Source organism: Globicephala melas, chromosome 11 (genome assembly GCF_963455315.2).
Source record: "Globicephala melas chromosome 11, mGloMel1.2, whole genome shotgun sequence".
Lineage (NCBI taxonomy): Eukaryota > Metazoa > Chordata > Mammalia > Artiodactyla > Delphinidae > Globicephala > Globicephala melas.
The window spans coordinates 83,280,008-83,303,707 of NC_083324.2; the positions used below are offsets into that span (position 1 = coordinate 83,280,008).

General features: G+C 43.7%; 2 protein-coding genes across 9 annotated transcripts in view; one reads left to right on the forward strand and one right to left on the reverse strand.

Moving 5' to 3' along the window:
* Positions 1–23,407, forward strand: part of GPLD1 (glycosylphosphatidylinositol specific phospholipase D1) — an 87,983-nt gene extending 64,576 nt beyond the window's left edge. For 5 of the 6 annotated variants that reach the window (XM_060307969.1, XM_060307972.1, XM_060307970.1 and 2 more), the window contains 13 exons: positions 1,574–1,710; positions 3,825–4,011; positions 7,070–7,180; positions 8,509–8,583; positions 8,683–8,839; positions 9,744–9,885; positions 10,929–11,034; positions 11,123–11,216; positions 13,665–13,841; positions 14,187–14,347; positions 15,513–15,539; positions 16,132–16,182; positions 18,658–23,406. In XM_060307969.1, coding sequence (XP_060163952.1) covers positions 1,574–1,710; positions 3,825–4,011; positions 7,070–7,180; positions 8,509–8,583; positions 8,683–8,839; positions 9,744–9,885; positions 10,929–11,034; positions 11,123–11,216; positions 13,665–13,841; positions 14,187–14,347; positions 15,513–15,539; positions 16,132–16,182; positions 18,658–18,744 — 1,512 coding nt within the window. In that variant the 3' untranslated portion in view covers positions 18,745–23,406. Of the gene's footprint in view, positions 1–1,573; positions 1,711–3,824; positions 4,012–7,069; positions 7,181–8,508; positions 8,584–8,682; positions 8,840–9,743; positions 9,886–10,928; positions 11,035–11,122; positions 11,217–13,664; positions 13,842–14,186; positions 14,348–15,512; positions 15,540–16,131; positions 16,183–18,657 lie in introns of all 6 variants that reach the window. The other variant, XM_060307971.1, reaches the window with a different exon arrangement.
* MRS2 (magnesium transporter MRS2) overlaps positions 11,544–23,700 on the reverse strand; it is a 39,619-nt gene continuing 27,462 nt past the window's right edge. For all 3 annotated transcript variants that reach the window (XM_030881287.2, XM_070046774.1, XM_060307973.1), the window contains exon 11: positions 11,544–23,505. In XM_030881287.2, the coding sequence (XP_030737147.1) occupies positions 23,395–23,505 (111 nt within the window). In that variant the 3' untranslated portion in view covers positions 11,544–23,394. The remainder of the gene's footprint in view (positions 23,506–23,700) is intronic.

Consider the following 23,700-nt stretch of genomic DNA (forward strand, 5'->3'; position numbering starts at 1 on the left):
TAACCATTTGTGAGTAGGATGCAACAAATCCTATGGTTGGGGGTGGGGGTGGGTACATAGACCCTCATGAAGATAAAAAATTATATCCCTACTATCAGAGAAGGCTTCGTGGAGGAGGTGGCATTTGAGTTAGGCCTTGAATACTAGATGGTTTTTCATCAGTGAGCATATGTTTCTGGTAGTGGATTGGGAAAGTTTCATGATGTTTGGAAATCTGAGTAGTCTTGTTTGCTTGGAACACAAGATAAGGGATACAAGGTACTTGCCAGAGTTGCAGAGGGAGAAGGGTTTAGACGACGTTGTGAGCTGGTCGAGGGCCCGGGCAGGGCCTGCTTCACAGGTCTGCAGCCTGCATGGTCACACAGAAGGCCGCCTCACTTGGTTTAATGCTCTGCTGTCATTGCTTTAAAATTCTTAATAACTTGGGAACAAAGAACTTTGCATTTTCATTTTGCAATGAGTTCTACAAATTATGTACCCACACCTAGACCTGGGAAGCTGTCAAAACAACTCTCATTTGGTCTTGCAATTATGTAGATCAGTCTCCCTTGCAAAGGGAAAATTGTGTAAGAGAAGGACTTTATAGTCCCAAGGCCTGGGTGGTACCTGGCATGGTGCTTCCTGGATGAATGAGGATGCCAGAGCTGGGCAGCAGATGAGCAATCTGTGGATGGCCTGCCAGAGGTGTTAGACTGGAGAAACGGAAGGCACGGTCCCTTCCTGCAGGGCCCTTATAACCTGCACTTCTCTGGAGCCTGAGCTGTCCAGGGCTGTCCCATGGCTCTGAGCTGATTCTGCTCTGGGGCAGGCCCGGGAATTCTTGTTTGGTCTTATGTTACCCCTGGGTGGATTTCGAGTTGTGTTCCCTAAACTTGCATGGATCTGGTGCCTGGCCAGGTTGTTCAGGGCCACTGAGGTCTGTATTTGTGTCTCTGCAGTAACCACGCTAAGAACAATTCAGCATCCCAAGCTGAGGGGCTTGCTGTCCCCTCATTTCTCTGGCATACAGCTTCCAGCACTCCACACGTGACCCCTCGTGCCTGCCCGGTTTCTTGGGACTCAGAGCAAATCCAGCAGCCTCTCAATTTGAGTGTGGTTGGGAGGGTTTCTAGCATTCCTGGTGGTATTTCAGTTCATTTTTTTGAGGGGGAAAAGAAAAGAAGGATATATATATATATACACACACACATATATACACATACAAATATAATTACAGTTCTAGATTTGAATGAACTTATCTTAAAGAAAAACTTTAGATCGTAACAATTATTTTGTTCAGTTACATTCTGCAAAGTAATAGACCATCCTGACTTGGTTTAGGTTAATCCCAGCTGACTCTTTCTTTCCGTGATGGCCCTGACCTCTAGGGCTATAACTCCCATCTGTGAGCACACACTGGGGGTGTGATTTCACTCTCCTAATTGCCAGTCTTAAGTCATCTTGTTGATAGGAATCGATGTTATTTTTCAGCTCTTGTAAAAACTTGTTTCCTAAAGTCTAATGCTTTTGGCAGGAAACGGTAGCTTTGTTGATTATGCTGTGTCTTCTTCTGTCTGTAATCATTTTGTTTCAGGATTCCTTATCTTTCATGTACCAGTCTTTGGAGAGGAGCATACAGGAAATGTTTACTGGCAGCTCTCCGCCACTGAATCATGTTTCTAGCCCCTCAGCATCTTACTACTTGTCATTTCCCTACACAAGGCTTGGTTGGTACGTATGAGTTTATCTAATTCCTGAACATTTTTTTCAGTATTAATTTCAAGCAGTCATTCACAAATGTTTTAAATGGTGCCTGTTAGCACTTTATTTTCCAATCAATTCATCATCAACAAAAAATAGTAATTTTGTGGTTAAGTTCTGGTAAAGATAAAATTATCTCCTTAAAATTGGTCAAAAATATGTTTAAATACAAACAACTTTTACTTTATTAAATAACCACAACAATAAACTATTACTTTATAGAATATTTGTAAAGCTTCAATGTTTTCGGAGATAGATTATTACAGATATCTTGGCATCTAAGGACATTAGAAAGATAAAAGCAGGTATCTATTATGTGTCTGGACTATTATAACTTCATAAGGCAAAAGCCTAGCACACCACAATAATTTTATAAAGAGAATGTTAGGGATTCCTCTGATTTTAAAGATCAACTATTACCAAACTGAAATTGGGTCCCCTCGCCCGAAGCACAGCAAAGCCAATCTACTGATACCCAGCTGCGGTGAAGTAAAGTACAGCATTTATTGCAGGGCCCCAAGCAAGGGAGTTGGAGACAAGCCTCAGGTCCACTCCAATCTGGTCTTTGAGTTAGGGGTGTTTTTAAAGGGGGAGACCAGTGAAGCTGGGATCAGTCATCGTCTTGTGACATGTCTTAATCATACTTTCAGGGGTCAGGATGTTTCGGTTTATGATTCTCTGGCCAGGTGGTCCATGGCTCGGGGATCTGGTAGCTCGCTTGGCCTGGAGAAACAACCTGAGTTTGTTTATATAATTAACAACCTTAATTATATCTCCAACAGCCATTTTAGTACATTAACGATGTTATCGACAGCAACTGTTTTAGTCATCTGACTCTGGTTGATTAGTGTTCAGTTAGCAAAGGATTGAGGTCGGAGGGGACAAGAAAGGGAATAAAGTTTTGGATAGAAAGATTAATCATAAACTCAGTAAGGGAACGTGGTTTTAGGGGGACTCAGTTTCACAACCAAACTGAGCCCAAGGATATAAAAGTGACTATTTTTTGGAGGTTTTTGTGAAACCTCTTTTTTTAAACCACACTTTTAAAATCCAAATAACATTGCATTTCCCTTGGAACAATATACTGACAGCCCTTCCTCTTCAGGCCGCTAATGCATTCAGCTCCAGCACAAGGAATGGGGGGTGAATGCTGTCTTTACTGGCCATTCATTTGTGAATAATGAATAGCTCTTCTTGGCTGCCTTCCTGAAAATCCAAATAAGGGCCTCCTGCTGGGCTGGGCTGTCTGCCACGTGGGGCGGGGGAGTGGGGGGGCAGCACAGAGGTCCTTCCTGGGCGCCATTACTGGCCAGAGTCCAGCCTCGGGAGTGCAGAGACCAGCAGTGTCTCCACGGTGTGCATCTGACCCAGTTCACCAGGCGTCACACCCGTTAGAAACTGCTCTTCTCTTTTTCCTCTGTTCTGCTATTTATTCTTATGTGGTCATCAGAACCAGAATAAATAAATGACTTTTGGTCATTCCAGCCCCGCCAGAGACGTTTGAACCATTGACTCAGTTTGTCCAACTCTGTAACTGGTAGGTCATGGGCTCTCATTTAGAAACATCCACTAAACCTGTTAGGCATTGAATTTTTTCCAGTATAAGCCACCCTATGTAGCTATGGTAGAGATAAAATGGTCTACTTACCACAAACTTGTCTTTGATCAGGTAACAAGCTGAAATGAGTTGAGCCGATTATGAAGTAACCTGTGCGATTGGCTGATGGCGAATTTCCTCTCTGTTCTCAGGGGGAGCCTGGGATGGTGCTTTGGCTGCTCTGGGTTTTGCATGTAGGACAAGGTGCTTTGGTGAGGATGCTTTTTATGTGTTCAGGTTATGTGGTCCAGAAATGCCCAGAGGCCTTGATTTGTCCAGTTTTGTTGTTATTTTTTTCTGCCGGAGAACAAGGCTGAATCACACACACAATATAACCTCAGACGTGAATATTCACAACAGTCATACAGGATGGAAAAATCCACGAGAGGAAGTTAAATTCTAGAATCCAGAAAGGAAAGGAGCAGAAGACAGTTTTACTCATAGCTCTCAGTAGACACTGCAGTGGGCTGCCTCTTCTTCCCTACAGGGCGATGACCTCGGCTGACCTCAACCAGGATGGGCACGGTGACCTGGTGATGGGCGCCCCGGGCTACAGCTGCCCCGGCCACGTCCACGTGGGGCGCGTGTACCTCATCTATGGCAGCGACCTGGGCTTGCCCCTCGTCGACCTGGACCTAGACAAGGAGGCCCATGTGATCCTGGAGGGTTTCCAGGTGAGGCCCCCATCTCATATTTTCCCTTTTAGTGTCAATAAGCCACTGCCCGCATTTCCCGGCAAACTCTTCCAGGGTGAATGACCAATAGCAAGAATAATGATAGTAACAAACAGCTGGTGGCCAGCATTTGTGTAGTACTTTTCATGTTTAAAAGCATGTTCACATCATTAATCTCATTCTATCATTAACTTTGAGTGTTTAGTCCAATACCTTCCAGAAACACCCATACTATTTAGTGGCTTTGAGTAGCCAATCAGAATGTGATATCTTGATAATATAAAACCTCGTTTGGTGTGTTTCTTTATAATATGAATAGTTTATCTTGTAAGAATTTTAGATTCACAGAAAAGTTGTAAAGGCAGTACAGAGAGTTCCCATGTACCCTTGACCCAGTTTCCCCTGTGTTAACATCTTACGTAATTATGGCATACTTGTCAAAGTTAAGAGACCAACACTGGTAAATTGCTATTTTTTTAAAAAAATTATTTATTTTTGGCTGCATTGGGTCTTCGTTGCTGCGCACGGGCTTTCTCGAGTTGCGGCGAGCAGGGGCTACTCTTCGTTGCGGTGCGCAGGCTTCTCACTGCAGTGGCTTCTCTTGTTGCAGAGCACGGGCTCTAGGCACACGGGCTTCAGTAGTTGTGGTATGCAGGCTCATTAGTTGTGGCGCACGGGCTTAGTTGCTCCGCGGCATGTGGGATCTTCCCGGACCAGGGCTTGCACCCATGTCCTCTGCACTGGCAGGCGGATTCTTAACCACTGTGCCACCAGGGAAGCCCAACACTGGTAAACTGCTATTAACTAAACTCCAGACTGTTCAGGTTTCGTTCCGTTGAGTCGTTATTCACCACCAGAGGAGTCCCGCAGTGACCGTACAGATGTTCCGCAGAGGCAGCATGAATTCCTCGTGGGAGCACTAGAGACCGGGAGGGTTTTCCTCCCTGACGTGTTTGGTATTAGTCCTTACATGAGCAATAAATAAAGAGGGGCCGACAGAGCCCTGCTACCAGCCACAGATGAGTATGGGGGCTTTGGTGACACTGCAAGCTCCAAATATCAAGCACCAGGGGAACTTGGGGTCAGATGGTTTCTTGCCCCAGACATACCGTTAAAACGTTCTCTGTGGAGTTAATGCTGTGAAAAAATAAGATGGTGCACCTGAACATACTTTAAATAATGAAAAGCCCAATGGTTTATAATCTAGGTTTTTTAAAAAATAGATTTATTTATTCTTGGCTGCGTTGGGTCTTTGTTGCTGCGAGCGGGCTTTCTCTAGTTGTGGTGAGTGGAGGCTACTCTTCGTTGCGGTGCACGGGCTTCTCATTGCTGTGGCTTCTCTCGTTGCGGAGCACAGGCTGTAGGCACACAGGCTTCAGTAGTTGTGGCACATGGGCTCAGTAGTTGTGGTGCACGGACTTAGTTGCTCTGCAGCATGTGGGATCTTCCCGGACCAGGGCTCGAACCTGTGTCCCCTGCATTGGCAGGCGGATTCTTAACCACTGCACCACCAGGGAAGTCCATATAGTCTAGTTTAAGCTCTGATGGAAGGAGCCTTTGAGTCCGAAAGGTGTTAAGTTGATGACCAGTGTAGGAGGGACAGCATTTTCTGGAACCTTCTGACACCACATGAGAAAGTTCCGAAATCAACTCATTCTTGTTACTTCTTTCTTCACCAAGCCATTCCCCTGTCAGACTGTGGTGTAAAGTGTAATCCTTTGGTCTCCTGTAGACAAGGAATAAGAAAGGCAACTGCTTCCTGTGTATGAGAAATTCTCTCAAAGCCACTTGGGGTGAGGAAGGAGGTAGCTGCATGCTCTCTTGTCCCAGTGACCTTTGATAATTTGGAAGATGGCCAGATTAAGGCATGTGCTAAGGATGGGAATCCTGTACTCATCCCTGGTCTGCAGTTAACCTTTCTGGTCCTTGTCTATAAAGTGGAAGATAGGATAGATAAGCATTTGCCTACTTTTAGAATGCTGTGCTTTTCTTGGAATGATGGTTACCCTGCAGGACGGCTTGATGGTAAAGCTGGTGGTGATGAAACGAACCCATCTTCAGTTGGCAGGGACCCCTACTCATTGGTCCCCATACTGCCCCAATGTGATTGTGTCCCGGGGCAGTCCTCTCTCGTTTATCCAGTTCCTGCCTTGTAGCAAGTGGCTGTGTTCTCAAATGCTATTGCACCACAGGTATAGGGAGATTAGCCAACAAATAACAGACGTGGGTTCTGGGGCGTGTGTGTTATGTGGCAAGCATCACTTGTGCAAGACTCTTCATTGTTAGATAAATTGTGAAAGAATAGGAGAACCTCATGAGTTATATTTAGGTCTAGGCTCATTCTAGACAGTAGGAGATGAAAGATCTAGAAAATCCACCTTGGAAGAAAACTGTCCCTGAATGGAGTGAATTTTCCATCTGTAAACCACAAAAGTAGGAGTAATAAAAGTATGTACGTTAATCCATGTGAAATGCTTAGTGTCTACAGCACTGTCATCGATAGAACTCTCCGTGATGATGGAGATCCTTTACAGCTGTGCTGTTCAGTGTGGGAGCTACTAAGTGCTTTGGCTTTTGAGCGTTTGAATGTGGCCAGTGCAACTGAAAAACTGTTTTGGTTTAACGTTAGGTAATTTAAATTTAAAAGTAATAGGCACATTTAGCTAGTGGCTACCGCACTGGACAGCATGGCTCTAGAACCTCCTGAGTATTCGACAGATGTTAGCTACTGTTATGTGATTATTATCTTGGATCCTTTCCAAGAGGAGCCTGGTCCTTAACGTGGGGCGTGATACACACCAGACCATTATCTGAAAACCTAGAACTTTTAAGAACCGACATTCTTCTCTCCGGCACCTCATCTTCCCCTCGGGGCAGACAGATGAGCCAAAAACATCCTTAGGGCAGAGCTACCCATCGGGCCGGTCATGGGTGTGTTACAGGCGGCTGCAGTTTTGCGCCTCAGTCCTGGGGTGCTGGGTGGGGTCCCCCAGGGAGTCAGGTGTGCTCTTCCTGAGGTTGTGGCTCAGCCCAGGGGAAGTAACTGGTGCCTCTTCAGCCTTCAGGTCGGTTCGGCTCTGCCGTGGCCGTGCTGGACTTTAACAAGGACGGCGTGCCGGACCTGGCCGTGGGAGCCCCCTCAGTGGGCTCCGAGAAGCTCACGTACACAGTAAGGAGGCTGCTGGGGGTGATGGTGGTGGATAAGGCGGGAGGGGAGGAGACACTGAGCGGAGGCTCCGGAGGAAAGCAGGCAGCAGGGCTGCCGGGCAGAGCTTTTGTAGGGAGATGGTCCCAGCCCCCCACGCAGGTCCTTGATGGGACTCCGGTTACCTGGCAGCTCCTGTTCCTGCCTCCCTGGCCTTAGTTGGGCTTCACGGGTGGCTCTCCACCGGGTACTGTACTCTCCCTCCTCCCTCCCCCCTCCCCCGGGATGCTGAATGATAGGGAAGGTAGAAATTCCAGCTAATCCATAGCTTCCTGTCATCATAGCAGGGAGGTGACTTCCTGGATCTTTCCTCTCATGCAAGGAACCCAGCGGGTTCCCTCTTTTCTTACCGAGAGCAGAGATCCTGGGTCCTGGCCCACAGGGCTGTCCTCCCACAAGTCCTCCACACCATAGCCGGGCACCGCGAGTGACAGTGGAGTCAAAGGCCCTTCGTTTCCCTCTCCCACCTCACCCTGTTTCTAGTCCCGTGAGCAATTTGTCATCCAGACCCATCAGGTGCCCTCACGTTAGGACTGGAGCTCACTTAGCTCCCTCCACCCGGAAAGCCCTTTCTCCCCTCTTTTCCATAGGGGTGAAATGTCACTTCTTGCAGGAAATGTGCTCTAATCCCTGGCTCAGGAGACACTTCGTTGTTCTGTGCTCGCTGCACCTTTGGGGCTCCCCACGCTGTGGTGTCACAGTTGCCAATTGGCCAGCTTTTGGGGTGGAGAGAGGTTGGTCTTACCCACCACTGTGTACTCAGTCCTTGGTTCACTATGGAAAATAAATGCATGTAGAAGGGGTAGGGATGGAGACAGGCAAGTTATAAGACGAGAACTGAGAACTAGTTCGTAACACAGTAACAGCACAGTCTGCATCCCAAGGCAAGTAAGCAGTACTGACACAACGTGTTAGTGTTCAGAGAAATAATGGGCTGGGCCGGGGGAGGGCCTCGTTGAAAAGCCAGAAACTGAGCTCCGGCTTGAAGGGGTGGGGAGTTGAGTAGGTCATTCTGCAAATACACTGAACAATTATGGATGGCAGATCCGGAGCAAGACGCTGGGGAGGCAAAGATAAAAATGACAGTTTCTGCTTTGGGGGCTCTAATAGTCTGATGGAAGTGGCCAATACACAGGACTGGACACTGACTTCTGGCAGTAACTAAGCTCCTGACCCTACAGGGCTCTGATGGTGATTTATTTCATCATCAGTCACCTTTGTCTTGCTATTATTTAAGGTTCTCGGGTCACCACCAAGTCTTAACGATCGACCTGTGGTTTGTCCTTGTCTAGGGTGCGGTGTACATCTACTTCGGTTCCAAACAAGGAAGACTATCTTCTTCCCCCAACATCACCATCTCTTGCCCGGTATGTTGAGCACCTTTGACAGGTACAGAAAACTAGGACTCGCCATATCCTACGTGCCTCGAGGGCTAAGTAAGACGTACTTTCCTGTTTCCTCGTTAGGACACGTACTGTAACTTGGGCTGGACACTCTTGGCTGCAGATGTGAATGGAGACAGTGAACCTGACCTGGTGATTGGCTCCCCTTTTGCTCCAGGTGGAGGGAAACAGAAGGGAATTGTGGCTGCGTTTTCTTCTGGCTCCAGCCACAGCGACAAAGGTAGTGCTTTCTGGGGCTGGGGGTGGAATGGGCGGAGACCTCCGCTGCTCTAGTCTGTGGTGCCTTCTCTTGCATATGGGTTTTTGTCCTATTTTCCTCACTGCATAGCATTTCACCTGAACTTTCTAACACTCTTATTCTTACAGATGTTCTGGCAAATGATATGGATAGATTCACTGAATAAACATAGAGGGATCCAGCGTGTAGGTCCAGATCCAAAGGAGGAAGCGATAGTTATTCTTATAGTGTCTCAGTGGAATGGAAGAGTAGGAACACTCAAGCGTCCCAGTGAGGCTCTAACTGTCCAAAGGCCCTTTTTGCCGTGCGGCTTGTGGGATCTTAGTTCCCTGGCCAGGGATTGAACTCGGGCCCTTGGCAGTGAGAGCACGGAGTCCTAACCACTGGACCGCCAGGAAACTCCTAACAGGCCCCCTTTTTTAATTTATGTATGTATGTATTTATTTATTTTTGCGGTACGCGGGCCTCTCACTGTCGTGGCCTCTCCCGTTGCGGAGCACAGGCTCCGGACGCGCAGGCCCAGCGGCCATGGCTCACGGGCCCAGCCGCTCCGCGGCATGTGGGATCCTCCCGGACCGGGGCACAAACCCGCGTCCCCTGCATCGGCAGGCGGACTCTCAACCACTGCGCCCCCAGGGAAGCCCCAGGCCCTCTTTTTAAATAGCATCCTCTACTCCACAGAAGTGAGCTCTAGAAATGCATTGCTTATATGAAGCGTGAGTTCCATTTCTGACATTGGGGCCCTGGGGACAGCAAGGGGGCACGTGAGTTGTGGCAAAAACTCAGCCCAGTGAACCCATTTCTCATTGTCCTACAAAAGGGGCCCACTCTTTCCATTCTGGTAGTCTTTCCACATAAAGTAAAAGGCACTGGTTGTCTTGTGTAGAAGAGCTGAACGTGGAGGCGGCGAACTGGATGGTGAGAGGCGATGAGGACTTCGCCTGGTTAGGATACTCCCTTCATGGTGTCAGTGTCAACAACAGGACTTTGCTGTTGGCTGGGAGCCCGACCTGGAAGAACACCAGTAGGTGAGCACTGATGTTGGGGCCCAGGGACCAGTGAGCATGAGGGGCAGGTGCCTGTAGCCGTGGGAGCCCACGAGTGTGGGGTTCAGAGGAAGCAGCTAAGAAATTCTTACCCTTCAAGGAAACGCTAAGGCTCTGGGGCAAGGTTGCAAATGTTCCTTTTTAGACGTTTAAAAGAGAGATGGGTGTGTTAGTTTGCCAGGGTTGCCATACAAAGTACCATAGCCTGTGTGGTTTAAGCAGCACGAATTGATGGTCTCATAGTTTTGGAGGTTAGAGATCTGAGATCAAGGTGTCAGCAGGGTTGGTTTCCTCTAGGGCGCCTCTCCTTCGCTCACAGACGACCACCTTCTCCCTGTGTCTCACACAGCCTCTTTTCTGTGCCCCCATCCCTGGTGTCTTCCCCTCTTCTTACAAGGATACTAGTCATATTGGTCAGGGCCCCACCCTAATGACCTTATTTTAGCATGATTACCTTTTTTTTTTTTTTTTTTTTTTTTGCGGTACGTGGGCCCCTCACTGTCGTGGCCTCTACCGCTGTGGAGCACAGGCTCCGGACACGCAGGCTTCGCGGCCATGGCTCACAGGCCCAGCCGCTCCGCGGCATGTGGGATCTTCCTACACCGGGGCACGAACCCACGTCCCCTGCATCGGCAGGCGGACTCTCAACCACTGCGCCACCAGGGAAGCCCCATGATTACCTCTTTAAAAACCTTATCTCCAAATGCCATCACATTCTGAGGTACTGGCAGTTAGGATTTCAACATATGAATTTTGGGGGAACATAATTCAGCCCATAACAGTAGGCATCCCTCTATTTTGTCAGTCGGGAAGTAGAATGGTTAACCTCACATCTGGAGAGCCTTGATACTGGGATTCATTCTGAAAGCACCCCACGCTCATGTCTAGGTTCACAGGGACCAGGGACATACAGGGAGGGGGGCATATGCGTGGGGAAGATGTGGGTTGTCTTTCCTTGGACCTCAATACCTGGCCAGCATTGAACCCTGTGCCCCATCAGCTAAGACCAGTGTGCTTCATTCCAGTCTGGACCATTTGTTCCACACTCGTGATGAGAAACAGAACCCTGGACGGGTATTTGGCTATTTCCCGCCAAATTGTCAAAGCTGGTTTACCATTTCTGGAGACAAGGTATGACAGCCCCTCCCTCCCCAGGAAAGTGGACACCACAGTGAAAGTTTTCTTAGCTGTACTATATTGACTTACTGCTATTTCACAGGCAATGGGGAAACTGGGTACCTCCCTGTCCAGCGGCCATGTGATGATGAATGGGACCCGTACACAAGTACTGCTGGTTGGGGCCCCGACTCAAGGTAGGTCGCCTGCCATGAAACTTGCTTCCTTTTAGTCATGTGGCTCCTTGACCAAGTCATATTGGGGGAAAGTTAGGAGATATGGAGGCAGACAGACCTGCGTTTGAATATTTCCTTTCCTCATTAATAGCAAGCTGGGTCACCTTGGGGAAGCTAATTAAACTCTCTGAATGCAAAACACAGCTTATAATATCTACTTCAAAGATTTGCTGAAAAATCACACGTGAAAGTAACTTGGTGTGTTTTTAAAGCTCCTATCCCATTGAGCTTGGAGACGGAGCAAATTTTATAACCCAGTTCACCAGGAATAGGTCCACTCTGAGGGTGTATGTTAATAAAACATTATTTTGTTTAATTTATGGGTGAGTTAAAAGAACAAAAATCTACTCCCTCCAAGAGTATAAAAGTAAATTATGCTTATTGTAGAAATTTGTGAAAATATAAGGAAGTATAGAGAAGAAAAAAATCACCCCTTACCCAGATATTTTAAAGCTTAAATGCATACATGTTTTTTACACCTAATATTTTATATCTTAAGCATGTTCTCATGTTAAATATTCTTCTAAAACATTACTTTTGATACTTGTATCACATTTTTTCCATACACACATGCCAACATTTACTACCATCATCCTATCGCTAGAGGGGCTAATCTTAAGACTCTTACTACATATTGTGAAATTATTTTTCAGAAAGATTTTCGTTTCATACAATGTATTTGAATGATACGTAGAAGTGGATTGGGCAAAGGAATGGTTAAATCTTTCCTTGCATGCGTAAGGACAAAGCATTACAACAGAAAGTTGCTGACTTAGCTTTGGAATATTTTTTTTCTTCCTTTACAGAGTCTAGGTAGTGATTTCTAAACTCTTGCAACACACATTACTAATTTTGTCTCAGCACTCTTGCCCCCAGAGTGCTGTGAATTAGAGCTTCCCAAATTTTCTTAGTTTTAGTCCCTTTACTGCCTTAATAATTTTCTCCATTATCAAATATTGTATAAAATACAGAATATAAAGGTTAATTATATAATGATACATATATATAAATGATGCTTTTTGAGATAATTATAAATTCACATGCAGTTGTAAGAAATAATAGAGGTCATGTTACATTTTATCCAGTTTTCCCCGATGATAATCTGCACACCATAACCAGTGTCACAGCTGGGTTATCAACAGATATAATCCACCAATCTTGCTCAGATTTTCCTATTTTTACTTGTATTTTGATTGTATTTCACCCACATAATTTGAGGGGCCCAGACAAAATTTGTTCCCTGAAATTCTGGATAATTTTTCTTAACAGGAGAGCATAAAGCCAAGCACAGGGCCTTTCTCAGTATGGGGCCCCGTGTGACTCAGTAGGTTGCAGATGCTGTGTTTATGTCCTAACAGCTCCTTTGGGGTACTGTACCACTTCTCAAACCCTGGAATCAGATTAGACACCGCTATCCTCATTTCGATCCACACTGATTTTCTAGTGGTACCTGCATTTTACCATAACAACCCATTATGATAAAATCCCAGTTTTGCACAGATGTGACATCATTGAAAGGAACATAGGGACCTAATGTTGAAACTATGACCCACCTCCAGCAGGTAGGTCATGTGGCGTCAGACAGATGTCATTGTGTTACCAGCAAAAGTTCAAGATACCTGCCGTATCCTCCGTGAGTTCGCTGAAGTGTTTCAGTGTATAGTTGGGGAATTGCAGCTCTATGGACAGATTAAGTTAAATGTGAAAAATCTGATCTACTTTCAGGGCAAGTTTGAGTAGGACAGTTAGGCTTGTCCCTCTCGCCCTGTCCCCTGCCTCGGCAGGATCTCTGGGTCAGGCTGTGGCCACTATACACAAGTTTGAACATTCAGTGAGGATTTTAGGGTGCTGATTAAACACTGAAGTACTTTCAGTATGAAAAAGAATACTCAATGATGGCAAAGTTGAAGTGAGATGGGAACTGACACACTGCTTGTGAAATGTGAACCGATATACCTTTTCTAGAAAGAGGTCTGGCAAAAAGCCATTCCCCAAATCCAAGGCTATATGGGCCCCTTCTAAGAATCTGTTCTCATAAACTACTCAGAACTACGGGGAAGGATATTTATCATAGTATTCATTATAAAAGCAAAAAGTTAAAAATGGCCTGAGTGTAAAAAGAATTTTATAATCTGCAAAAACCCCCATTAAAATGTGTGTATGTACATGTAAGTACAGATCATTGTCCAGAAAGAAATAGATGCTTTATATACGTTTTCTTCTTTATACTTTTTTGGGGTGTTTCCCACACCTTTTATAATGATCATATATTAAAAAAAACCTTGGCATTCACAAATTTGACCATCTCACAGTAATCCTGAAAGTCAGTGACACAAAGTAACCGATAACGTCTATGTCCTATCTTCGTCCTTGTGATGGCAGCAGTTACCATACTATGGTTTATTTCAGATGTCACGGCTAAGATGGCATTCCTGACCACGACCTTGCGCCAAGGTGGAAGCACTCGGATGTACAAACTGCCACCTGACTTGCAGCCTTCTCTGCTCAGCACCTTCAGTGGAGACCGCCGCTTCTCCCGATTTGGTGGCGTTCTGCACTTGAGTGACCTGGATAACGATGGCTTAGGTAGGAAGGAACGGTGTCTCGGGCCAATAAGAAAGTCCTTTGCTTAACTGATGAGTCCCCCAATTGGCTCACCTAGGCTCTAGCCTCATAATGAATCAAGTCCAGAGCCGGATGTACAAGAGTAGTACTTTTTGAACATGGTGACACGAGAGCCACCCACATCAACTATTATTAATGAATGATAACAGAAAACAAAAGCCTCTGACTACGTTGGAATGAAATCAGGACAGACCTAGTAAAAGATATACTAATATTATTTGTGGAAGGTTGGGTCAGGATCCAGTAGTGTAGTGGAACAATGACAGCGAGTAGATACTTCCTGCTGCTGGTTTTCATTGTTTACAGATGAAATCATCATGGCAGCCCCACTGAGGATCACAGATGTAACCTCTGGACTGATGGGGGGAGAAGATGGCCGTGTCTATGTGTATAATGGCAAAGAGGTCACCTTGGGCGACATGACAGGCAAATGCAAATCGTGGGTAGCTCCATGTCCAGAAGAAAAGGTAACTGCTCTTGTACACAATTCCATACCATCCTGGGAAAGGATGGCTACTTGCTGATGCCTTAGTAAATTATGTCCACTATAGAACTCTCATTAGTTTCTGCCTGAACTCAGGTAACCTGCCCCTTACCTGGGGTCAGGACACCATCCCATGCTCGTGTTTGTAGGCCCAGGCTGCCTGCTTACCGGCAGTTCTGCAGTGTTCACCCCCCACAGCTGCAGTTGGATGGGGTGTCATATTGGTTCTTGGTCATAGCCGGCCACTGCTTGGTCAGGAGCCCACGGCAGAAGAAAACAGGCCACAGCCATTGGAGTTTCATGAAGACTCCCAATCTTTTTATTTCATCTTTCATTGCTTTGTTTTATTCCTTTTCTCAGGTGGGTTTCCTTAACTTGGCTGTTATTTTTAAACTTAAAAATTACTTTTTAAATTGCAAAAAATGAAAGTTTATTGTAAAAATATTAGAAAATACACAGTACAAAGAAAATTAAAATCTACCTAGAATTCTACTCTACAGAGATAACGTCTATTACCCTTTGATGTTTATCCTTCTAGGATTTTGCTAAACTTAATTGCTACCATTTATTGTGCATTCACTCTGTGCCTAGCACTATGCTACACATAAAAAATCTAATCCACATCAAAGCTATTAATTTGGTATTTTATACCCATTATAAAGAAACTGAAGATTGGAGAAGGAAGTTGTTACAGGTCACACAGCTAGGAAATAGCAGAACAGAGACTTGAACCAAGAGCTGATTCTAAAGTGCACTCTTAACCACTACACTGTGCGTATCTTATTAACGGTGGTGACCATATTGTACATGATTTTGTATACAACTTTGTTTTCTACGCCTTCCTATAGTCTTATACAATATATCTACCAGATACCTAGTATTTTATCTGTAGATAAACCAGTCTAATCATTAAGTGATTATTAGTCACTTAGTCCATTTCAAATTTTTGCTGTTACAGTAAGAAATATTCACATATAAACATTTTTATACATCTATTTTTCTGAGCTAAACTATAAGAAGAATTTCTGGTGACAAAGGGCTTCTCTAAAATGAAGAAATGTGAGTGTAAGGGTGTAATTAAAATTGGTTTAAAAAAACCCCCATGAACAGTAATAACATTGTCTCCCTTTCTCATCACTTTCTTTCAGGCCCAATATGTATTGATTTCTCCTGAAGTAAGTACCTTCTGAAAAAAATGAAAAACTACCAAAAAAAAAGCAGCCCTTTCCCTTATTTCAAGTTGATAAAATCACATGGTGGTTTTTTTTTGCATTACGTGGGCCTCTCACTGTTGTGGCCTCTCCCGCCGCGGAGCACAGGCTCCGGACGCGCAGGCCCAGCAGCCATGGCTCACGGGCCCAGCCGCTCTGCGCCACGTGGGATCTTCCCAGACCGGGGCACGAACCCGTGTCCCCTGCATCGGCAGGCGGACTCTCAACCACTGCGCCACCAGGGAAGCCCTGGTGGGTTTTTTTATAAATTTATTTTTGGCTGCGTTGGGTCTGTGTTGCTGTGCGTGGGCTTTCTCTAGTTGCGGAGCACAGGCTCTAGGCACGCAGGCTTCAGTAGTTACGGCTCGCGGGCTCTAGAGCGCAGGCTCAGTAGTTGTGGTGCACGGGCTTAGTTGCTCCACAGCATGTGGGATCCTCCAGGGCACTTGTGTCCCCTGCATTGGCAGGTGGATTCTTAACCACCGTGCCACCAGAGAAGCCCCATGGTGCGTTTTCAAAGGCTACTAACAGAGAGTTAACAGAGTGTGTTTTTCAGGCAGGCTCAAGGTTTGGGAGCTCTATGATCACTGTGAGGTCAAAGAAAAAGGTGAGTACCAAGACTGTACCACTTTGATATCTGCATTTGTTCTAAGGCTGCGATTTGGGGATGATCTCATTTTGTATGTATTTTAGATTTTTTAATTTGAAAAATAGAGGGACACACACAAAAACACACTCACACATAATCCCATCAGTTTTGGTGAAAAGTTTCCCTTGCTACCCCTCCAATTTCATCCTCTACAGCAGAGGTTAGCAAATTAGAGCCTATGGGCCAACTCTAGCTGGCTGCCCATTTTTGTATAGCCCATGAACTAAAAATCATTGACATGTGTGCACTGATCAAAAAATATATTTTGTGACACATATGAAGTTCAACTTGCAGTGTCTCAAGTTTTAGTGGGATATAGCCACGGTCATTCCTTTCTTTACAGCTGCTACTATACCGTTGATCAGCTGCCTCAGACTGACATCCCACAAAGCCTAACATATTATCCTGGGTCCTTCACTTGCCATACTGGCTAAGCACTATTAATATTTTGGTTCTTTTTCTACAAGACTGTTTTTGTATGACTTTAGAAACATACATATGTAACTGTCTTTCAGTGCCTCCTTCCAGACAAGTACATAAAGAACTATCTGATTCTTTTCAATGACTGAATAGTAATTTATTGTCTGGATGCACCATATTTTATTTCTTTGGTTTACTTTCTCAATAGACATTTAGTTATTTCTTGTAGTTACTTCCATTTTTTTCCTATTACAGACAACGCTCTAGTGAGCATTCTTGTATCTGTATCTTTATAATTTATAATTGTGCAAATTTCTCTGCTGGTAAGATTCCTAGAAGACGGCTAGGTCAAGGAGTATGCACATTTTAATAGATACAACAGATTAAATGGGTTTTATCTTAAAATATACAGCTAAACCACTGATTCCACTCATTTATTTTAGGATATGACATTGTATGGAATTAGGCTATGAGAGAGATAGAAAGTTAAGATTTATACACACGGGAAGTTAAGATTTATACACACGGGAAGTTAAGTAAAATGCAAATCAGTGTAGGATTAAATGGTAAAGAGTAAGTGAACTATGGGATGAAGTTCAAGTAGCCCTTGCTGTAACTCATTTATAGAATACTCAACCATTATTTATACCAACTGAAGGGGGCAGTACAGATCATCTAAAAGTATATTTGATTCCTTTCTGTATAACTTTCTGTATAACAATGCAAATTCATCTTCCTTTGAGACTGGGGGCCCCTAAAGCACTCTGAGTGTAAAGATAAATCAAAGGTTATATTTAAAAAATGGACACAGACAATCTGAGGATGATCAGAGTGGGTGGCCTTTTACTTGAGTAAAAGTTATGACTTTGAAGACTCCTTTCTCTACGTGAGCATTAAGTACTGAACTAGTAACCAGCTAGAACCAGGAGGACTTGGCACTTACCTGAGTGGTACTGCCACCTCCTGTGGGGCTGCCTTCAGTCAGCCCGAGGGCCCTGGCGGAGCAGTGTTACATTGGGTACCAGAGAGGCAGACAAACCTGGTCCCTGCCCCCAGGTTCTTAGTGGAAAAATGAAACACCTACAAGACCAGCAAGTCCATTTAGGATGACCAAAGGCAGTCAGAGATCAATGGAAGTCTATGCTGGTGGCCTTGCAGGGTCCCTTGGGCCTGAGTGGATCTGGAAATAGGAGTAGGCTGACTGGGCAGAGAGGGCAAGCAGCAGGGGAACACTTGATTTTAGGCATGAAGATGGTTTAACCAGGAAATGGAGAGGAAACTTAGCTCACAGCCAAACTACAGGCAAATCCAGTAAATGAGTAATTCCATAAATAAGAGTTGAGATTTTCCCTCTTATCTGACACTAGTGTATTTAAAAAGATACAAGCAAAGGGTTAAGCATAGTATTTGACATACGGTAAAGGCTCAATATGTTAGCCTTTATTTCTGGATTCCATTGGTAGTTTTCAAAATTAAGTCAATGAGAAACGTCACAGTTTTATGGTCACACCCTGCTCTACCACAACCCTATCAGCCAGTTTGATCAGCTACACCTCATTTATCAGCCATGGTCCAGAAAAACTCCTGGTAGTTTCCAAAACTAAAATCCACCTCAAAAACTGTTTAAAAACTTGTACAAGCTTAGACCATTCTGAAAAACTGTTCCTACAATATTTCAATCAGCAGGGGCAGAGTAGGTGGTGTGAACACACTGACAAAGGCCAGCCTGTTTGTGGAAGTCTTACTACTCCAGATATGCCGTCTACACTGCACCACAGCTCAGATGCTGAATAAAAACGCATGGACACACTTTTCCTTCATGTACCAGAGAAGGGACCTTCCTCAGCTGTAGTTTTCTTAACCTACAGATCTGCCAAAGGGGTATTTAAACTCAAGCCCTGGGGTCTGGCCAATGTCTTTTATATTTCCGAGCATAACATGATGCCTGGACTACAGCAGGAACTTAATAGATGTTATGAACGGAAAATGAATTCTGTTTTGTGTCCCCTACAGAACCAAGTTGTCATCGCTGCTGGAAAGAGTTCTCTGGGAGCCCGACTCTCCGGGGCACTTCATATCTATAGCCTCGGCCAAGATTAAAGGTTTCACTCCATTTTCCTAACCTGCCCCTCCCTCTCTCATGCCAAGTCATCTCCAGGGTGAGCGTTCTGGTGGACAGAGTGATGCCTCCAGTGGAGCCTTGTAGCTCCCACCACAGGTGGGGCTCCTGGGGGTGGAGACATACACACTAACAGCCAAACTATCTGGAAATAGGATACAGTAAATGGGGACAACATCAGAAGCATGTGAAACAGCAAATACTCTGGTTAGTCATGTCCCCTTCCAAAGGTTGTTTCCTTTGTACCTAAACTTATTCCTAACTTGTTTCCTGTGCTCAGACCTGCTGTACAACCTATTTCCTCTTCCACATGAGTACCTGTGTCTGATGACTGGATAAGGCTTCTCTCTGGTTATCTCTTAGGAAAACCTCTAACACAATTCTTCCTAAAAATGTCCTTTTAAAGTTGGTGACCCATTCCAATCAAACAAATAGAAAGCACCGTATACAGGAAAAAGGCACAAAGAGGAGAAACAGAGTGAGGAGAAAAGTAAGGGGTGAGGCATAACCTCACAACTCCAAAATCATCTTGCAAATGCTATGGTCCTTTCTTATGAGGATGATTGTATTTTCTATGTTTCATATAGTGAAAGACAAATATAAAAAGTAAAACATCTTACTGTGCCCTCAGATGCTTTCGGAGAAACGACTGTTCTAATGGCAGATGAACCTAGTGAGCTAGCCTGAAGTCATCCCATGAAGCCTTGGGTGCATTAGGCTGCCACAAGCTGTGCCAACAGAACTAGAGCAGAAAGGAGAGAGATCTGTCCTGAGCCAGAGGCCAGGGACCAAGAGGAGTGAGGCAGGCCTTGGCCGCCCTTGTTTCTGGGCTGGTTTTAGCAGAGTAGATCTCATCTGCCAGTCCTGCAGGGTGGCATATTTAAGGGAAAGGAAATGTACCATAGGATTTCAGCTTCACTAAAAATCTGCAGGCATTATTATCCATAAACAGTAACTAGTTGATTCTCTATCAGTCAGGGTACAACCTCTTTCTTCTGACACTAGTGAACTGATACTAAAAAGCAGGAGAAAATTAAAAATGACCAGAGCCCTTCTCTTAGCTTCTCTGGAGGCAGTACAGAGACTGGTCAAAGGAGACAGGAATCCAGCTGAAGAGTAAGCTAAATCAGAAATCAAGGAAAAGCTAGTAGAATTACAACTGTGAGCATAAGGTGAGTATGTATATAGGAAAACAGCATAAACAGGCACATACCTAGATAGGACCTCTGGATCACTCCTGGGACTGTCTCATCTTTCTGAAAGAGGTATGCTAGCTGCATGGTTCCCCTATGGCACAGCGAAAAGCACACAGAAACACAGTATGGTTTTTGGTTAACAATTATTGGCAGCTCAACCTATTTGAAGAATTCCTATTTTGAAGAATTATTTTTAATTAAAAGGAAGTTTATTTTTAGGGGACCAGAAATCAGCTGTAATTATGAGTTTTTATGAATTGAGACGTCTGAGTGTAGAACAAGCTAATGACACTGCATTTTAGTAAAGGCATGTTTTCACTATTGGATTAGAAGGACGCATACCTTCATATTGCCATTATTATAGAAAGTGTTATGCTTTACTAAATGATAGGGCCTATGTTTAAACATGATTATTCTTTACCTGAGGATTTTTATTTTCTCAATGCCTGAACATACCACATAGCAAGAAGCAGGAGGAGAGGGTTAAAATTTACAACGTTAGAAGCAGGTTTTCATATAGGATATCAAACCATACTAACCCCATATTCAAAATTATATAAACTGTACTTCTACTGAGTATATGGCAAATATGTAAAAACCCAGCGTACAGGAAAAAAGTCTAATACCTGACAGTCTAATGTATTATCCTAATAGGTGGATTAAATTTTCACTCCACTAAGTATTAACTGCAGTTCCAAGCATTGATTCTGAAATACTTAACAAAAATACCTTAGGGATTTAATCTCTCCTGAACACAAACCTGAACTTATACAATTTAACTCAAAATTACCTTTAAGATGTCAGAACACATTTACATATTTGCAATTTTTATCTATTACCTGTATATGCCAAAACTTTCATCAAGGCTTCAATACTGGAATTGTTCTATGCCTTTGTATCACAGACCTACAGAGATTTGAAGTGAGTTTGGGAATAAACTCAGGTCTCTGAATTCCCTATTCCATGCTCAATCTGCATAGCTATTACTAAGGTAATGACAATAAATCCTGAATTTAGAGTGAGTTTAATATTGCAATTCCAAAACATAAAGCTTGTACAACTCTTGGAATAACTCACCAAAATAAACGGCTTTTTAATATGACTATTTAGTGGTTATCAGTCTTTATCAAGGATGAAACAAGTGTTAATAGCATCTTAAAATGACGTCTATTCTTGTCACATTTTCTTAAAGGCCTTACAAAGGCAATCTGTTAAGAATATCATTCCTTGTACTTATACATGTTAAACAGAATACGACTGCCTGCTTACTCATAACTGAATGTTTGGTGTTCTTTCACCTTACTTACATACTCCGTCTATTTAAATTCAAAATTTAAAACTGCTGAACATTTTTTTTTTGGCATAAGCTATTATTTGAGGGCTCTTTAATATAAGAAGCATCCTGCTACCTATCACCAAAGCAGAGCTAGCTGACATCTGGAAATCATACTTGATTTAACCACCTTCAAGAAATTTAAACCATTAGTACCTTCCCTTTATCAGACTTATGAGGTAGTTGCATTTATTCTCCCATTTATTGATGCGACATGACTCATCAAAAATTTTATGTAAGCCCACAAACTAAGCAACATCAGAAAGAAAAAAAGACCAAAATTCTATCCTATGCCTGATCTTAACCAAATCAAGTTTTGCCCTCTGGACTTCCAATTCTTCATAGGTCACAGTTAAGTGATATTTATTACCTTATTTTACAGTGATGACCTGAGATCACAAATAGCAGCAGTGTGCTCTGAGGTGTACCAGAGAAGAGTGCCCTGTGAAATCTAAATATTGTCAAAGATACTTTATCCTGGAAATCATCAAACAGATGTATGATGCTACTCACATTCCAACAACCACACCATAAAGTGTGTTCCAAGACAAGCCCAGCCTGCTTTATGCTATTCTAATGTCCTCTCATAACCAGACATGGGAACGGGGAAAACTTGTAACTTTTCTTTCAAATCGGCTACTAGAAGATCACTTTTATTCCTAGCACTAAACCACCTGGTAAATGGACCCCTAAACTCCCTCATATGACATATTAGGGTATCAGGTATCCTCCAACATCATCAGGGTATGCCTATTTATTTTACTACTAAATTTGTAGCGCAAGAGCTGCTCTGAACACTCTAGAATCTTCTATGCATCTTTTGGGGGCAAATATAACTGTCATGTTCTATTGCATAACTGTACTTAACCTCCAGAAAATAATTTGGGTTCGCTAAAAAGTTCGTTCAGGTTTATAAACCCAACATTAAAAGAGGCAGAAGATGTTAAGTACGATAGGAGCTTTTTTTTTTGCGGTATGCGGGCCTCTCACCATCGCGGCCTCCCCCGTTGTGGAGCACAGGCTCCGGACGCGCAGGCTCAGCGGCCATGGCTCACGGGCCCAGCTGCTCCGTGGCATGTGGGATCTTCCCGGACCCGGGCACGAACCTGTGTCCCCCGCATCAGCAGGCGGACTCTCAACCACTGCGCCACCAGGGAAGCCCCAGGATAGGAGCTTTGAGACATACAAATATCAGTCATTTGTTTTAAACCCAAATCTGATTGTGAAAACAAAAAGGTATCACAATTTTAAAGTTTATCTACCCTCTTGTTTTAGGAAGCCCACCTGTCAACCTCCAAGGTGTAGGCAAATAGATTAACTAGGCTACATATATTTTCCTTTTTGGGGTGACATGTCTATCTGTTCTAAAAACCAGGGAATGACCAAAACAGCTATAAAGCAGTAATAGAATGGAAATTCTTTCGGCTCAATTCCCAAAAGCTTTAATTATAGTCAAGCAAAGAAAAATAGTTTCATTGGTTGAGAAAGTAAAATTCTGATTAACTGGAATCTATGTAAAGCTGACATTAAACTCATTTCCTTTTTTTTTATTCCTTTTATAAAAGGGGGGCAAATACAAGAAAATAAGGTTATGTCAAAGACTGCTTTAAAGCACAAACTCCGAGAGTTTGTTTTAAGGTTAATATATATTCTGCTAGCTTTTCAGTCACCTGAGAGTGACAAATTCACAAGAATGTGATTCCTTGTACTAAGAACTATGGCAACCTGGTCTCATAACTGTGGGCTTCTCAAGTTTCCAGGCTTCATTTGGCATGAGGTTGCACTTTTGTTGACATGTATAAATTAAATAAAATTGATACCACAATCTATTCTTGTGTTAAGTTAATCTCTTAAGTTTGTAGGAAATAAAACTTTGGCGTTTTACAAAGCAAGCGCTTTGTTTCTTTACTCAGAATCCTGAAAATGCAATTAAGTTCTAGTACTGTGACTGCTGTTAATATTTTTAACATCAGACACTACAATTTAAATGTCAGTGGGTTTTTCCCCAAGTCTCTGACTCTTATAAAAGAAAATAATAGAAGAATATCAGAATTCTCCCGTGACTACCATAAAAAAATAATTCAGTTTCCACCGGGTTGTGCCTAACGGTTTGTTAAGACACTCCTGCTTGATTCAAGTCCATCCGGCCTGAAGCTGTGTTTCATTTCCGTCCTTCTATCTGCCTGCAGTGTCTTTTTAGGTAAAGAGGCCATCTAAATGAAGCAGAAAAATTCGTAATTTTAGTTGTGTCTGTTTAAAAGAAAAGCCACCAGTAAAACGATACATTAACCACTAAACGAGGAAAGGACTGCAAGCCATGTATCAGTGTCTTGAGCTCCAGGGGTATAAACTATAAGTAGAAACGTAAGAAAACGAGGTAACCTGTGTATCTTTTCCTATACACGATA